The sequence below is a fragment of the Miniopterus schreibersii genome (assembly GCF_964146895.1).
Source record: "Miniopterus schreibersii genome assembly, chromosome: 1".
NCBI classification, from domain to species: Eukaryota; Metazoa; Chordata; class Mammalia; order Chiroptera; family Miniopteridae; genus Miniopterus; species Miniopterus schreibersii.
Genome location: NC_138101.1, coordinates 38,415,410 through 38,433,735, shown reverse-complemented (window position 1 = coordinate 38,433,735; position 18,326 = coordinate 38,415,410). Strand labels below are relative to the sequence as shown.

Sequence of the window (18,326 nt, the reverse complement as noted above, 5' to 3'; positions counted from 1 at the left end):
ACGAGCATCCATGTAATTCTTTGTCAGCTGTATAATAGCTTTATGTCCCTTTCTTCATGAGAAGAGATTACAGGCACCATCTCTTCTAAATTCCTTAGTTAACACATTCATCAATAATGTATTAAAAAACATAGGGGAACTGCAAAGATGACTCCTAGCTGGGTGGTAGCACTTGTAGGCATTACACAGATTTGGATAAAAAGAAGGTCATCTATTTTATGATATTTTGACTTTCCATAAAATGTTCTGACTGCTCATGAAATATATTTACTTTGAGGTGTAGCAGTTATATTTTAACTTTCTGATCAATTTCTCTTGGACATAAGCATGAACCACGGTAAAAGGGATCAGTCATTTGAAAAGAAACACTGCTCCACCAGGATGCCTACGAAGTGGATTTCCGTTCTGCTGCTGCTACAGCTGAGCTGTCACATTCGCCCTGGGTGGTGTGGAAAGGTGCTGGTGTGGCCCACAGAATATAGCCATTGGATCAATATGAAGACAATCCTGGATGAACTTGTCCAGAGAGGCCATGAAGTGACTGTTCTGACATCTTCAGCTTCAATTCTTGTTGATCCCAATAAGGCATCTGCCATTAAGTTTGAAATTTTTCCTGCATCTTTAACAAAAGATGATTTTGAGGATGTTATCATGCAGCTGATCTCTAAATGGACATATACGCCAAAAGATACATTTTGGACTTATTTTTCACTAACACAAGATATGATTTTGGAATATTCTGATTATATTCGAAAGCTCTGTAAAGATGCAGTTTTAAACAAGAAACTTATGACAAAACTACAGGAATCAAGGTTTGATGTCGTTCTTGCAGACGCTGTTGGACCCTGTGGTGAGCTGCTGGCTGAACTACTTAAAAGACCTTTGGTGTACAGTCTCCGGGCCTTTCCTGGTTATAAAATTGAAAAGTATACTGGAGGACTTCCGTTCCCTCCATCCTACGTACCAGTTGTCTTGTCAGAATTAAGTGATCAAATGACCTTCATGGAGAGGGTAAAAAATATGATATACGTGCTTTATTTTGACTTCTGGTTCCAAGCATTTAGTGAGAAGTGGGATCAGTTTTACAGTGAAGTACTTGGTAAGTCATGTCTTTACTTGGTAGTATAAACTCCTAACTTTCTTAGAGCCTTGAAAGGTGAGTATGCATAAGTATTAAGTCAGAGAAATTTGTCTTTTATAAGTAAATTATAAAATAAAATTATAAAATGATCTCATTCTCACAACTATAGAACTGCTTAAATCATAGTATCATTGGGGAATTGCTTCCTCTTATATGGTTTAGTTTGTTTTAAAAATTGAACTATTTTCCATATTACCTGAAGGATTCTCTAGTAGAGAGAGAGAGTGCTCTATCCCAGACTCAGGAACCTATCATTTGAGGTTTCTAATGACTTCATATCCCTCACTCAGTACTTACAACTCATCTGTTCAAACACTAAAATTTTCTTGAAGGGTGGATACGTAAGTCAGTAAACTGTACTTTGTGAAATCTCTCTCTTTATTAAAGACAAAATGAGCCAAAATTAAGAGTGAGCATATCTATTACCATACTTTATGAAAATATTCCAGCTTTTATTTGCAAATATTTTTATTAATGCACAAGTATTTTTAAGCTCCTAAAATGAACCAAATGCAGTTATAGTTCCAGGAATTGAGCCACACTCTCAAAACCTCAGGTTTGAGGAAATCTAAGATCAAGGGGATAGGTTGGTAAATTGCAGAAACTAGACTAAATAATCTACGGAAAAGTCTTCCCATGGCCATAACAGAATTAATTTACTGAGGAGTTGAAGTCATTGCTTACATTTGCATCTGCTACTTTTGCAGCTTAACAGAGTAAACAAATGCATGTTTAATTCTATATTGGGTTAGGTTTAATCATTTTCTATGATTTGAATGTCTTGATGTGATGTTAAAGAAGACTCTTTATTGTTCATATATATAAACAAAATAATATTAAATATGTATATTATATAAATATGTTCTTGTTCTGAAACTACAGACACTTTAAACATCTTTGGCTACATTATTCCAAACTTTTTTTTTTTTTTTTTTTTTTTTTCCAGAAAACTAAATGGTATATTTACATTACAATATTCTCATTTTCTCTAACTTTTGTTTGTTGGGTTTCTTCCCTTCAGGGAGACCCACCACATTATTTGAGTTAATGAGTAAAGCTGAAATATGGTTCATTCGAAGCTACTGGGATTTTGAGTTTCCTCGCCCACTCTTGCCACATTTTGAATTTGTTGGAGGCCTCCACTGCAAACCTGCCAAACCTTTGCCTAAGGTAAACCTATCCATGTTTGTTTTACTTTGTTTACTTTGCATTTTCAGAAGGAATGATTCTGTGTTCTTCATTCAGAATGTCTTATCACACTGTGAGTAATATGGGAATCTGGGTAAAGTGACCTGCCAATTAGAAACTTAGATTTCTATACCGTTTCAAGAATCTGAATGACATTATCATGATGGAATAAAGAATTATACTTGGGAGACTTTGGAAATAGGGTCAGTTAAATTATGGTCTTCATTATTCAACACATAAAAAGGTATCACCCATTAATTCAAAGACTAATTTTAAAGTGACTAGCATCGTGCAAGGATAAGTAATAGATATGCACAGGAGAAGTGAACACACAGATTTTGGTCACACACATCAGGTATTCTACTTGGAAAGATATAATATAAGCAAGTAATAAGAATAGTGTGAAAAGAATTATAATAAAAATAAAACCTAAAGGTACAATAATGCTAGAGAATATCCCATGGTAATGGATCATAATTCCTCTGGCATAATTAACCATAAGACATGTCTGGTTTTTGTTCCCCTTCAACAACAAAAAATGTGTTATCTGTTCATGAACAAAAGTGCCTGTGTGGAAGTTTTGGGATCCAGCATCACATGCCAGGGGACCTTAGAAGAGTCTTACCCACCTGCGCATCGGGTAAGAGGCAGAAAGACTCCAGTACTGGCTGTGATACCTACAGGATGTTGAGAATTGGTTCCAGGCCTGCTAGCTGCAGCCTAGTAGCACCTACAGAGCCCTGACTTGGGCGGTCACCTGTGGCTTAGAGAGCTCTTGTGGAAGTCCAGATTTCTAAAAGAGAAGTTCAGCACTGTGTTGGAGCACAAAATATATGAATTTAAAGGCACTGCTGTGGGTGAGAAGAAAGCTTGATTTTGCCAGCATCATTCCTCCTCCAAGTCAGCAAAGTTTAAGGCTAAAGAAGGCCTGTGATTTCTCCCACAGCAGATAGGGAGAGCCAGTGAGTGGATGCCGAGCTTTCCCGAATGTTCAGGATGCTTCTAAAGGGCTCATTTCTCTCTCCCAGCATCCAGAGTACTAAACTGGGAGCTCAGTAACTGGCAAGAGGAAGCAGATCAGGAGAGTGGCATATAAGATTACCAGAGGGCGTTAAAGAGACAGGGTTCCGCCCGATTGCATCTGTACTCCATCAGGAAGCCTGACCACAAACCAGGAAGAAAACCTCTCTTACAGACTCTCCCAGCTGGCCTGAGGGCACCAACAGTGAGCTGCATTCCAAACCCATACTTCCTACCCTCTGTGGACAGCTCAGTGTACAAGCTGCCTAGGGCAGCAGCGAGAGCAAAATTTGATAGAAGGCTAGGGAGCAAGAGCAGATGCAGGACAGGGTTTGGCCAACCAGAGAAAGAAACCACAAACTTAAGCTGTAGCACCACCTTCAGGAGAAAAATGGGGAGGCTATCAGCATCTGGCCTGGTGCTTTATAGGATGGAGAGAAGACATAGGGGCTTAAGAATTCTCCCACAAGAGGGAGCAAGAAGCACAGAGCAGGCATATTCACACAAGGCCTGAAGAAGCCTTATCCAGGGCAGTACTGACAAGAGGTATTTCTACCCTGAAAGTAGTAAAGGTAAGTAGGTGACTGCTAATTCAAATGCAAAAACAGCAAAGCAAAACTCCAAAGAACATGAAAAATCCAGGAAACATTAATTACCAAATACAATAATCCCCCAACAACCAAACAGACATGGAGATATATGATTTACCCCATAAAAAATCGAAAATAGCTGTGATAAAGAAACTCAATGATCTTCAAGAAAACACAGAACCTTGTACACTGTTGGTGGGAATGTAAAATCAATGCAACCACTCTGAAAAACAGTATAGAAGTTTTCAAAGAAATTAAAATTCAGCTACCATTTGATTCAGAAATCCTACTTCTGGGTATATATCCAAAAGTAAGAAAAACAGGATATCAAAAATATATCCATAATCCCATATTTATGGTACCATTATTCAAAATAGCCAATAAATGAGAACAACTTAAGTGTGTGCCAAAAGATGAATGGGTAGAGATGTGAAATACACATACACACACACACCCATTAAAATAGTGTTCAGTCATGAGAAAGAAGGAAATCCTACCATTTGGGACAACATAGATGGACCATAAAGGCATTATGTTAAGTAACATATGTCACACTGAAAAAGGCAAATAATATATGATATCACTTATATGTGTAATCTAAAAAAAGGCAAACTCATAGAAACAGAGAGTACAAAGGTGATTACCATGGACTGGTGGAAAGGGAATGGGTGGTTAAGAAGAAGTTTGTCAAGGTTACAAACTTGCAACTCAAAGATGATTAAGTTTAGGAGATATAGTGATTATATCCAGCAATACTCTATAATATACTTGAAAGTTTCTAGAGACTAGATCTTAAATATCCTCACCACACACACACAAAAAGATAATTATGTGACCTAACAGATGTGTTCACTAATGCTAAGGTAGTACTCATATTATAATATATAAATGAATCAATTCAACACACTGCATACCTTAAACTTACAGAATGTTATATGTCAACTATATCTTAATATTTTAAACAAAAGCTTGAAACAATGATTAGAATGATAAAGTAAACATTTTATGTTAGAAGGGTTAGGTCATTATTTTCCAGAGAGAAAAAACAAGTAAGCAATTTAAAACAGAAAAATCAGGAGGGAAAAATAGGTGAGTATGAAGTTTGGGCCAGATATCCATGAAATTTTGGTTCCTTACATATTTGGGGGCAGGGCAAGGGATGGGTAGAAGGTACATTGAGCAATTAGGAATTTTTCTAGTACAAAAAGTAATAAAATTTAAAAACTGATAATGATCAGAAACTACAGTGAGAATAATTCGGAAACAATTCCAGATGAACATGACTTCACTAGGAACTTTATATACATTGAACTGAGCTACTCAAGAGGGTGACCAGATCTCGGCTGCAGAGAGCCCAGCTGTGCCTCCCTCACTGTGGGGAAGGTGCTCCCCGGGAGACTCAGTGAGGTGATGACGAGGGCCTCACAGCCAGTTACACGTAGCACATTCTACTGCAACATCCATTTCAGAACAAAAGGTATCATAAACAAGCCAGAAACATGGTCACTCAAATTAGTAACTATACAAGTACAATTCTGGATTACAAATAGGATTCTTAGGGCCATTTCATGGATATTCCAGACAGTAATACCAGACTCAGTGATTCTCCACTATATAAAAAGTGATGTAGGGAAAGAAGTCCAAGATGTCAGTATAAGAAGACCCTGAACTCACACCCTCCCATGAACACACAGAATATATAGCTACAGGTAGAGTATTTCCTCCTGAAAGAACAATTGAGGGTTTAATGAATAGCTTCTGCATAATAAATGAGAGAGACTGGATAAAGTTGAGAAACTGCAAGAACTCTCCAGGTTCTGGGGAAACTCTTTGGCATTGGAGGTGCCAGTGAGTACAAATGTTTACATTCTCTTTCCACAGATAGCATGGGCAGGAATTCAATTCAAGTGCTGCATACCACCTGCAAGGCCACCACAGCATGCCCTAGGAAACTCACCCCAAACCCACTCCAGGCTCATAGAGTTTAACTGCCATGGCACTGCTCAAGCCACATGCCCCTGGCTGCCCCAAACCCAGCCAGCCAGCCTAGTAGGGTTCCCCTGGAGCTGTGCATCCTGGGGAAATTGGCCCATGTCTGTCTCAACTGTGGCTAACCCATGTGCAAGGAACCCTGGTGCCTCAAGCAACCACTTCAACTCCAACCAGCCTGCCAAAGCCACGTAGCACACATAGACTACACAGAAATCATACCTACACAAAGCCACTCCATCAAGCTCAGGGGAGTAGCTGTTTCATCTAATTCTTAGAAATAGACACAGAGAATAAAACAAATGAGGAAACAGCCATATGTCCCAAATGAAAGTACAAATAAAACCTCAGAGGGAAAAACACACTAAAGAAACAAAGATAAGTAATTTGCCTGATAAAATATTTAGTATGATGATCATAAAGATGCTCACCAAACATGACAAAGAATAGAGGAACACAGTGAGAACATTAACAGAGTTACACAATGTTAAAAAAAGTCTGAACTAAAGAATACAATAATTAAAATGAAAACAATATGCTAGAGGAAATCAACAGCATAATAAAGAATGGAAAAGAATGGGGTAGCAACTTGGAGGACAGAATAATGAAAATCACCAATCAGAGCAACATAAAAAAGGGAAACATCTTTATAAAGAAGAATAGTTTAACAGACCTCTGGAACAACATCAAGAGTATGACCACTCACATTATAGGGGCCCCCGAAGGACAAGAGAGAGAGAAAAGGGCAGAGGAGCTACCTGAAATAATAATGTGTAAAAGCTTTCCTAACCTGGGGAAGTAAACAGGCGCCCACGTCCAGAAGGTTCTGAGAGTCTAAAAAAGATAAATCCAAAGAGATTTACAACAAGATATGTCATAATTCAAATGACAAAAGATAAAGAGATGACACTGAAGACAGCAAGAGAAAAACACAAGAGAAACCTCATAAAACTATTAGCTGACCTCTAAGGGAAAAGTTACAGGCCAGAAGGTAGTAGCAGAATATATTTAAAGTGCTAAAAGAATTGACCTACAACCAAGAATACTGTACCAGGCAAGGTTATCATCCAGCATTAAAGCAGAGATAAAGAATTTCCCAAACAAGCAAAAAATAAAGTTCATCACCAATAAACCAGCTTTACAAGAAATGTGAAAGGGCCTTCTTTAAGCAAAAAAACAAACAAACAAAAAACCCCCACAACAAACAATCAAACAAAAATGCCATAACCAGAAATAAGAAAGAAGCCTCACTGGTAAAAACAAATATGTAATAAACACAATGGATCAGCAATTTAAAACCTAGTATAAAGGTTCAAACACAAAAGTAGTAAATTAACTATAACTACAATAACTATTTAGGAGATACACAACAATAAAAAGATGTAAAATATGATGTCAAAAACAAAATATAAAGAGGGCAGTAAAAATGTACCTCTTTTAGAATGTTTTGAACTTGCATGCATATCACCTTAAAATAGACTGCTACAGATATAGATCAATATATATATGAACTCCATGGTAACGAAAAACCATAAATCTACAAAATATACCACCCAAAACAACAATAACAACAAAGAACACCCCCCCCAAAAAAAAAAAATCAGCAAACTAAGGAAGAGATCAAGAAAGAAAGGAACAGAGAACTACAAAAGCTACCAAAAAAACAATTACCAAAACGGCAAAAAGTACATAACTAGCAATAATTACTTTAAATGTAAATGGACTAAATGTTCTATTAAAAATGCATAGGCTAGCCCAGCCAGGTGTGGATCCACTGTTGAGCATTGACCTATGATCCAGAATATCGCGGTTCGATTCCCAGTCATGGCACATGCCCATGTTGCGGGCTCAATTCCCAGTAGGGGAGGTGAAGGAGGCAGCCAATCAATGACTCTCATTCTATCTCTCTCTCTCTCCCTCTTCCTTCCTCTCTCTGAAATCAATAAAGATATATTTTTAAAATGAATTATAAAAAAATACATAGGGTGGTTGAATGGATTAAAAAAAAAAGAGCCATCTGTATGCTGCCTAAAAGAGACTCACTTCAGATTGAAAGACACAGAATAAAATTAAAGATATGGAAAAAGATGTATCATGCAAATAAAAATGAAAAGAAAATATTGGGTAGCAATATTCACATCAGACAAAACAGAGTTTAAAACAAAGACTGTAAAAAGAGGCAAAGAAGGGAATTACATAATAATAAAGAGGTCAATCCAAGAAGAGAACATAACATCTTGTAAACATGTATGTACCCACAATAGGAGCACCTAAATATATAAAGCTAATATTAACAGATATATAGGGAGAAACTGACAGTATTACAATAACAGCAGGGGAATTTAACAACCAACTTCCATTGATGCATAGATCATCCCAACAGAAAAATCAATAAGGAAACAATGGCCTTAAATATCACATTAGACCAGTTGAATTTGATATTTCAAAAACATATCCTCCACAAATTGCAACATATACATTCTTTTCAAAGGCATATGGAATATTCTTCAGGATAGATCATGTTAGGTCACAAAACAAGTCTCAATAAATTCAAGACGGAAATGATATCAGGCATATTTTCTGACCACAACTAATGAAATTAAAAATCAACTAAAAAAAGAAAACATGAACACATGCAGACTAAACAAGAGTCTACTAAACAACAGGTGGGTAAAAGAGGAAATCAAACAGAATATCAAAACTACCTTGAACCAAATAAAAATTAAAACACAACTTTCCATAATCTATTGGATGCAACAGTGGCAGATCTAAAAGGGAAATTCATAGCGATAGAGGCCTACCTCTTAAAAAAAAAAAATGCTGACCTAACAGGTTTGTCTCAGTGGTTAGAGCATCAGCCCACAGACTAAAGGGTCCCAGGTTCAATTCCAGCCAAGGGCACGTACTTCGGTTGCAGGCTTGATCCCTTGAGCGCAGGAGGCAACCAGCCGATGTGTCTCTCTCACATTGATGCCTGTCTGTCTGCCTGTCTCTCTTTCTCTTTTTTTCTCTCTCTCCCTTCCACTCTCTGTAAAGCAATGGAAAAGATATCCTCAGGTAAAGATTAAAAAATAAATAAAAAAGAAACTCCCGAGGATCCAAAAATGGCAGAGTGGGTAGAAGCTACACTCACATCCTTCCAAACTGGAATTAGAACTAAATTATAGAATATTCATCTTGAATGACTAGCTGAAAAAAAGACTTATAACCGAGTATTTACAAAAGAAGCCACATTGAGGCTGGTAGGAAGGGCAACGATGAGAGAAGAGCTAGCCCAGTCCCACAGGTGGTGGCTGAGGTTCCAGAGGGATATTTCAGGTGCAGGGGGTTCCTCCTGAGAAGCATGGGGTCTAAACACCAGCCTGGGTTCCCAATACCAGAGTATAGGCACCCACATAACATCTGATTGTGACCAGCAGCAGAGTTTCTATCCACCAGGGAAAGATGGTAGAGACTCAGGCACTCTCTTAAAGGGCCAAAGCACAGAATTTATTTTGCTGCCACTCCCCCTGAGCTCTGGTGAAGGAAAGGTGGAGCAGACTAGAATTGAATGAGGAGAGTCTGGGGTTTGTGGCTCTGGGGAGGAAGCTGAAGGGGCAACTGCCAGGATTCCTGTGCTAATTCATTCTCCAATACCAGAGTCACCATCTTTCTTGGGTGGAGTACTCCCCCCTACAGCATCAGCCTGGGGGAAAACAATAGCCCCACTCTCTGGATTCACCCTCACCTCACCCTGCGGAGCTTACACCCTGCTAAAGAGTGGCACCAGACGCTCTTTCAATGACTGAGCCTAACAGGTAGCTGGCAAGCAGAGGCAAGCAGATTTCATGGGAGTGCTTTGGGAGTTTTGCTGACCTGCCTGCTGGCCTGCAGCAGAGTCCCTCTCAAGAGGCCAAAAACCAAATCTCTCAGTGGCCAGCTTCAGACAACAACAGAGCAGGTTCTGATAAGCTTCACAAGCAGCATATCAAAAGGGAGATCACAACAGGCACCAAAACCTGCTGGGGCAAATTTCACTTCATGGGGTCAGCACCTGCACAGCAGCTCACATGCCATGGTTGGAGTTGATTCCCACAATCAGGCAGCCTGAGGGTCGATCCCACACATGAATTGGCCAATAGCAATCAAGATTCAATTACAACAGAAGGGCCCACATAACCCACACAAGGAACATTCTCAGAGCACTCAGCTTGCATGATCAAGGAGACTGTACCACTGGAATCCACAGCACACCTACTACATAAGGTCGCCCCATGAATACTGGGAGTCAAAGAAAATTGATCTAATACATAGAAACAAACACAAGGAGGTAACAAATATAGGGAGACAAAGAAATAGGTTCCAAATGAAAGAACAGAAGAAATCTCCAGAAAAAGCCATATAAGAAATATAAAACCTTCAATGAATGAACCAGGAAGAAGCATAAAAACTGAACAGATCGTGCTCGCTTTGGCAGAACATATACTAAAATTGGAATGATACAGAGAAGATTAGCATGGCCCTTGCAAAAGGATTACATGCAAATTCGTGAAGCGTTTCATATTTTTAAACTCAAAATGGATAAAAGACTTAAACGTAAGTCACGAAACCATAAAAGTCCTGGAAAAAAACATAGGCAGTAAAGTCACAGACATACCACTTGGTGGAATTTTCACTGATACATCTCCTAGGGCAAGAGGAACAAAAGGAAAAATAAACATATGGGACTACATCAAACTAAAAAGCTTCTGCACAGCAAAAGAAAACAGCATCAAAATACAAAGAAACCCCACGGTCTGGGAAAACATATTTGCCAAGGATGTATCTGATAAGGGGCTAATTTCCAAAGTGTACAAAGAACTCATACTACTCAGCAAGAGGAAGACAGACAACCCAATTAAGAAATGGGCAAAGGATCTGAATAGACACTTCTCCAAAGAGGACATACGGATGGCCAAGAGACACATGAGAAAATGCTCAACGTTGCTAAACATCAGAGATGCAAATTAAAACCACAATGAGGTATCACTTCACACCTGTCAGAATGGCTCCATCAACAAATCAACAAACGACATGTGCCTGAGAGGGTGCTAAGAATCCTGAACCACTAATCAGAAAGAATATATACACCTCTATGTCCATAGCAGCACAATTTACAATAGCTAAGATCTGCAAACAGCCCAAGTGTCCATCAGTAGATGAGTGGATAAAAAAGCTGTGGGACATTCACACCATGGAATACTATGCAGCTGTAAAGAAGAGTCTCGTACCCTTTGGGACAGTATGGATGGACCTGGAGAATATTATGCTAAGTGAAATAAGCCAGGCAGAGAAAGACAAACATCACATGGTCTCCCTTATATGTGGAATCTAAAGAACTTAATAAGCAGATGAATAGAATAGATTCAATGACATGGAAGCATGGATCAGACTGACGAATGTCAGAGGGATGGAGGAGGGCGGGTGAGTGGAGGGGGAGAGAGTAACCAAAGAATTTATATGCAAATATGCACAACCCAAGGACATGGGCAATGGTGGGGAGAGGGACGGGGGAGGGGGATGGGATGGGGTGGAATGGGTCATTGGGGAGAAAAAGGGACATCTGTAACATTTTAAACAAAAATAAAAAATAAATTTAAAAAAAGGAACATAGATTATTCATATTAACACTGAAAAAACAAACAAACAAAAGACCTGAACAGACCAACTACTAGCAAGAAAATTGAAACAATAATAAAAAATTCCCAACAAACAAAAGTTCAGGACCCATGATTTCACAAGTGAATTCTACTGAACATTTAATTCTACCAAACAATTAATACCTAGCCTTCTCAAAATAGTCCAAAAATATTGAAGAGGAAATAACACTCCCAGACTCATTCTATGAAAACCAATCTGATAGCAAAACCAGACAAAGGCAATACCAAAAAGAATTACAAGCCAATATCTCTGATGAAAAGAGAGGTGAATATTTTCAACAAAATATTAGCAAACTGAATTCAACAATATATTAAAGGATTATACATCATGTTCAAGTGAAATTTATTCTAGCAATGCAAGAATGGTTCAATATCCACACAAAAAATCAATGTAATACACACATCAACAAAACCACAGATAAAAAATTCTATGATCATCTCAATAGATACAGAAAAAAGTATTTGACAAAATCTAACATCTATTCATGAAAAAAATTCTCCAAAAAGTGAGTACAGAGAGAACATACATCAACATAATAAAGACCATATATGACAAACCCACAGCTAACATTATATTTAATGGTGAAAAGCTAAAAGCTTTTCCTCTAAGATCGGAAACAACACAGGGATGCCCACTATTGCCACCTTTATTCAATATAGTATTGGAAGTCCTAGCCATAGCAATCAGAGAAAAAATAGAATTAAAAGGCATTCATATTGGAAAGGAAGAAGTAAACCTGTCACCATTTGCAGATGACATGATGCTATATAAAGAGAACCCTAAAGGTTCCACCAAAAAAATTACTAGAACTGATAAATGAATTCAGTAAAGTAGCAGACTAGAAAATAAATATCCAGAAATAAGTCGACAAATAAAAAGTGTTGGCAAGAATGTGGAGTAAAGGGAACTCTTGTGCATGCGGCATGGTTGTAAATCAGTGCAGCTACTATGGAAAACAGTATGGACGTTCCTCAAAAAATTAAAAATAGAGCTACCATACAACCCAGCAATTCCACTTCTGGGTATTTATCAGAAAAAACAACAAAAACACTAATTTGAAAAGATATATGCACCCCCTAGTTCATTACAGCATTAGTTACAATAGCTGAGCTCTGGAAGCAACCTTGGTATCCATCGATAGGTAAATGGATAAAATCCATGTGGTATATACATACCATGAAAAATTACTCACCGATATCAAAGGGCGACACCTTGCTAAATGCAACACGGATGAACCTAGAGGGTATTTTGTTAAGTTAAATAAATCAGACAGAGAAAACCAAATACCATAGGATTTTAATTCTATGTGTAATCTTAAAAAAAAACACAGAAACAAACTTATAGATACAAATTAGAAACTAATGGTTGCCAGAGGAAAGGGGGTTGGGAACGGGGGGGGGGGGAGAATAAGAGGTACATACTTCTAGTTATAAAATAAATGAATCACAGGAATGTAATGTACAGCAAAAGGAATAGAGTCAATAATACTTATAATAACTTTGTGCACTGAGTTGGCTACTAGACTTACAGTGCTTATCACGCAGTAAGGTATATAAATGTCAAATTACTATGTTGTACACCTGAAACAAATTTAATATAGTATGTCAACTATACTTCAATAAAATTTTTTAAATGGTCTAGGAGAAAACTTGGGAGAATTTGACAAAAATTAAGATGAGATATAAATTATTATAGAGCTGATAAAGATATAAAGTCATTCTAATCATAATGAACTTTTTCTTAGTATTCATAGTCAAATAAATAAAATATTAATGAATATACTACAATAATTCTTCAGAAAATCTGACAAGCATAAATGTAAGTAATTTGGTAGAACTACAATAAAGAAATAAAGGTGAGTTAAGATTCTGCTGTGTAGTCTCATTAAAAGAATACATATTATTAATTAGTAACATTATAAATGAAGAGTCTGGAGATATAATATTGTCTAAAATCATTTCCTCTTCAATACTGTGTACTGGCTTTATTTCGCTTCTTCCTTATACACACACACACATTTGCACATGTATATGTAATAAAGGAATTCAAGCTCATCAACTGTATGTATACTGCAAAGGAACTGGGGGATTAGGTCTGTTAAAAACAGCCACTGATAAAAACAGAATGGAGGTTCCTCAAAAAATTAAAAACAATTACCATTTGGTCCAGCAATAGCACTTCTGGGTGTATATCCAAAACAATGATATTAGAGCCCTGATGAGATATTTCTAACACCCATATTCATAACACTACCACAAGAGCCAAAAGATGAAATCAACCCAAGGGCCCACTGATAGATAAATCAATAAACCATTAATACACACAATGATGTATTGTGTGGTAAGTGCCCTTGAGTCAGCTCTGACTCCTGAAAACCTTAGAAATGAGTGATGTTCACAAAATCCTAGTTTTAACAGCCCTCTCAGCTCTTTTAGACTCATGCCTATAGCTTCTTTTAAGGAGTCAATCCATCTCGTATTTGATGTTCCTCTTTCCTAATGCCTGTATTTTTCCCAGCATTATTATATTTTCCAAGGACCCCTGCCTTCTCGTGATATACCCAAAGAATGAAAGCATCAGTTTTGTGATTTTTGTCTCCAGTGAAATTTCAGGATTAATTTGCTCTAGGACCCACTTGTTTGTCTTTTTGGTAGTTCAGGTATCTGTAGAGGAATATTACTAAGCCTTAAAATGGAAGGAAATTCTAACACATGCTATAACATAGCTGAATCTTAAGGACATTTTGCTAAGGGAAACAGGCCACTAACAAAAAGACAAATACAGTATGATTTCACTTATGTAAGGTATTTAGACTAGTCAAATTCATAAAAACAGGAAGCAGGAGGATAGCTGTCAGGGACTGGTGAAATGGGAAAGGGAGAATTACAGTATAAAAACTATACAGTTCCAATTTGCAAGGAGAAAAAGTTCTGGAGGTGGCCTGCACAAAGGTAAGAATAGATATACTACTGAACGGTATGCTTAGGGTTGGTTAAGAGGGTAACTTTATATCTTAACACAACTGAACATAACAAGCACTGTTAATAACTCCTTATAATACTTAATTTTCTCTCTTTACTTGTTTGTAGCAATCCTTTCAATAGTGTTCACTGTGCTGTTGCTCTTTTGTGATGGGTAAATTCTTCCCTCACAGGAAATGGAAGAGTTTGCCCAGAGCTCTGGAGAAAATGGTATTGTCGTGTTTACTCTGGGGTCAATGGTCACTAACATGACGGAAGAAAGTGCGAATATGATTGCATCAGCCCTTGCCCAGATTCCTCAAAAGGTTAGATAAACTACCTTAGAGTAGAAAACTAATGAGTGTGTTAAACTCTGTAAAGCGTCTCGGATTACAGAAATTACTACATGAAAGGTAAACTATCATGATAGCTCCAATTTATCTCAGATATCAATTTGAAAAACACAATACCCATGGCAGGTGCTAAAGTAGTACAGAGAGTATTTCTGATGGACAATAACTTTGGCATTAACACTGTGATCACAAAGAAGCATATTTAAGAGGCATAGTGTGAAGTCTGGTGTTATAATAGTATCGTAGGCAGGTAAAGATACCACCAAATTCTATCTAGTCATTTGCTCCATTTTCTTGCAGGATTCCTAGGGTTCTGTAAACACTACAGAAGTTCTCAGAATGGAGTTAAATTTTAACAGTAACATTAAACGGGGAATGACAACAGCCTGAAAGGCATGACACAGTTCAGGCTTGACAGGTAATCCAGGCCTCTCTCAGTCTTCCTGAACTTGGGGTTGGGCCTATTCAGTGTTTCAAGGTGATATTCAGAGAAACGATGCCCAGGGCTCACCAAGCTGCACCCAGGGACCCAAGCCAGCCACAGTCATTTAGGGAAAGAGAAAAAGCAGCCTGTAAAAAAGACAGAGAAAACCTCCCTGGTGGCTGGGATCTGCTAAATTCTGAAGCAGGAAGACATAAAAGAAAGGCTGCAGGTGGGCCCAGCCCGCAAGGTGACCCAGTGTTTATAAATGGGCCCCAAAGCAACCCTCAGAAAAATTACTTCTCATGATTGAGGGAGAGGGAGGGAATATAAAAGAGTCCACCAGAAGCCAGCCTAGCACAGACAGTTCCAGACGCCCTCCCCACACCACACACTTCTCCATAAAGTAAGAGAATAATCGATTATTCTAATACAGAGAATAATACCCTTGAAGTCTCTGGGCATTTCTGAACCACTTTCAGTTTCCTAACTAATGTAGCTCTCTCCTTATCACGCACGCTAATTGGCTGAGAACTGAAGTAATAACACTCACACAGCAAACAGATGTATAATCCAGCTTAGTAGTGGACTTAGAAATCGCTTGACCATTTATAATTAATTAACCACATTAATCAGTGTTGTCAGTACACTGCAGCACATTCTGAAGTGCTAAGAGTCAGTTGAATAAAATGCACCACCATCATCATATTTGATCTTTTCAACAGACAGACTATTATTTATGAAGTGCCAATGGGCTTTTCATTTCTACATTTTAAGAAAATTTTCAATCCCGGCAAGGGTGTTAATACTGGATCTATATAAAAATTACCACTTGGAAGTGGTGATTAACAAGTAGCTAAACATACTCATTAAACAGAAATTATTTATTTTTAATAATAAACTGTTAAATGGCATTTAAATTAAGTGATTTAATTCTCACAAAGAGCTGACTGCATTGATTTTGTAAATCATATGATGTAAGACTGCAATAAAATAACTTATGAAAGTAGTGAATATAAGTAAAGCACTTCTCCATCATTCAAAAAGAAATAAACAGGTTAACATTAAATCTGGAAGATGAGAGCAGGTATAATAAATAGTTAAAATCAATGTGTAGATTATTAGTAATTTGCTGGGTTTTACACTACAATTATATGACTCCCTAAAAACTTTATCTGCATGAATTGGTCATGGATCATCGCATTTGTCGAACTCCTAAGTGTGAAACGTCACGGTTGCGCTCATTCGTGACTGAATATAAAAATAAGTGCAGGTCGCACGAGTGAGTGCTCCTGTTGCATCAGCGTTTCATTGGGCCTCATTACCTGACGTGTCTGGCCCTCATTTCCTATCTGTAACAGGCAAGGCTTTACCCAGATGCCCCTGAATCTGTTTAGAATTCTAACATGATATAACTGTAGTTTGACTCAAGAAGTATGTTACTTTCTTTACCCTAACAGGTTATATGGAGATACGATGGCAAAAAGCCAGACACCTTAGGGCCAAATACTCGGCTCTATAAGTGGATCCCCCAGAATGACCTTCTTGGTAAGATTCTGGAAAACACTGAAATCGGTCAGTTCAGCCAGAATGATAAACAGGTCACTAGGAAGGACATTTATTGAACATTTCTTACTGAAAACCTCAAAAATAAAAATTAAAAATGTCCCAGTATTTATGTCCCGGTCCCAGGGGAAAAGGGTCAGCTGTAACCGTTGGCATCTTATTTCACAGTCACGTTCCTTAGGGCCGCAGACCACATGCCTTTGTTTCCTGTGTAACCACCCCTCGCAGAGCACATCTCTACACTTTCCCGATTATCTCCGTCTCCTGTTCTCTCCTTACACCTATCCTTTAACCCACTGCCCCTGAAAAAGATCAGCTCCTCTTGTATTACCAGTGACTCTCCATTTTCCACTGGGAAAAAGCTCAGAATCTCCCTCGGAAGTAATAAGATATTTCATTATAAAGTGCAGCCTTTCCTTCCTCTGATTCCTGTGCCACTGCCATCCCCTGGCCTTCTGCCTTGACTTCTACATATCACACGCAGTGACTTCACTACTTTATTAAGAGAATATATTCTAACATGCCACACCACTTTTCTGTTTTACATACTTTGTTTTTTTAATCCAGAATATTTTCTTTCAGTCTGTCCACTGGCAATTTCTATTCATTTTTGAGTCACAAGAAACACTTTGATCTATGAAAGCCTTCACTGTCTCTCCAGCAGACTTAGGTGCCTCTTCCTATGAGTTCAGAAAGACATTTTAATTCAGTCTGAAGTGCAGACCAATTTGTTACTAAATACGTTGTCTCTGTCAGTGCCTTTATTGCCCAACTCTCATTTTATTCCAAGACTTACAGTTCATAATTTGCTGAAATTCACCCAATCCTAGGTCATCCAAAAACCAAAGCCTTTATAACTCATGGTGGAACCAATGGCATCTATGAGGCGATCTACCATGGGATCCCTATGGTGGGCATCCCTATGTTTGCTGATCAACCCGATAACATTGCTCGCATGCAGACCAAGGGAGCAGCTGTCAGATTGGACGTGAACACTATTTCAAGTACAGGTCTGCTCAATGCATTGAAGACAGTCATCAATGACCCTTCGTAAGTATCACATATTTTTTAATAGATAGTATTTATAGATAAGTCTTTTACCAATGGTGCATATGAGTTACATCTTATATTTAATAGGCTAATTTTGACATTATTAACATGATTGAACCCATCTTAAATCTTTTTTTATTTTCAATCAGACACTTACTTCAAAATCATAAATTCTTTCAATTCAATACCTAAAATTTCTGAACTATAAGTCTCTTTACACTCAAAAACTTATTTTATTATAATCATTTTAACAGATTTTATGAGATATTATTTACATACCATAAAATTCACCTGTTGAAATTATATTTTTCAAATATATGTAGTATGGTTACAGAGCTATGAAAGTATCACCATAATATAAATTCGGGA

General features: G+C 37.7%; 1 protein-coding gene across 3 annotated transcripts in view; it reads left to right on the top strand.

The window, feature by feature from the left end:
- LOC308559263 (UDP-glucuronosyltransferase 2B31-like) overlaps nt 1–18,326 on the top strand; it is a 75,352-nt gene that overhangs the window by 31,602 nt on the left and 25,424 nt on the right. Inside the window, exons 1-5 of one of the 3 annotated variants that reach the window (XM_081141819.1) lie at nt 347–1,099; nt 2,163–2,311; nt 14,762–14,893; nt 16,802–16,889; nt 17,738–17,957. The exons of 1 other annotated variant lie outside the window; for it this stretch is intronic. In XM_081141819.1, coding sequence (XP_080997945.1) covers nt 382–1,099; nt 2,163–2,311; nt 14,762–14,893; nt 16,802–16,889; nt 17,738–17,957 — 1,307 coding nt within the window. In that variant the 5' untranslated portion in view covers nt 347–381. Of the gene's footprint in view, nt 1–346; nt 1,100–2,162; nt 2,312–14,761; nt 14,894–16,801; nt 16,890–17,737; nt 17,958–18,326 lie in introns of those variants that run through there. One more of the 3 variants, XM_081141820.1, reaches the window with a different exon arrangement.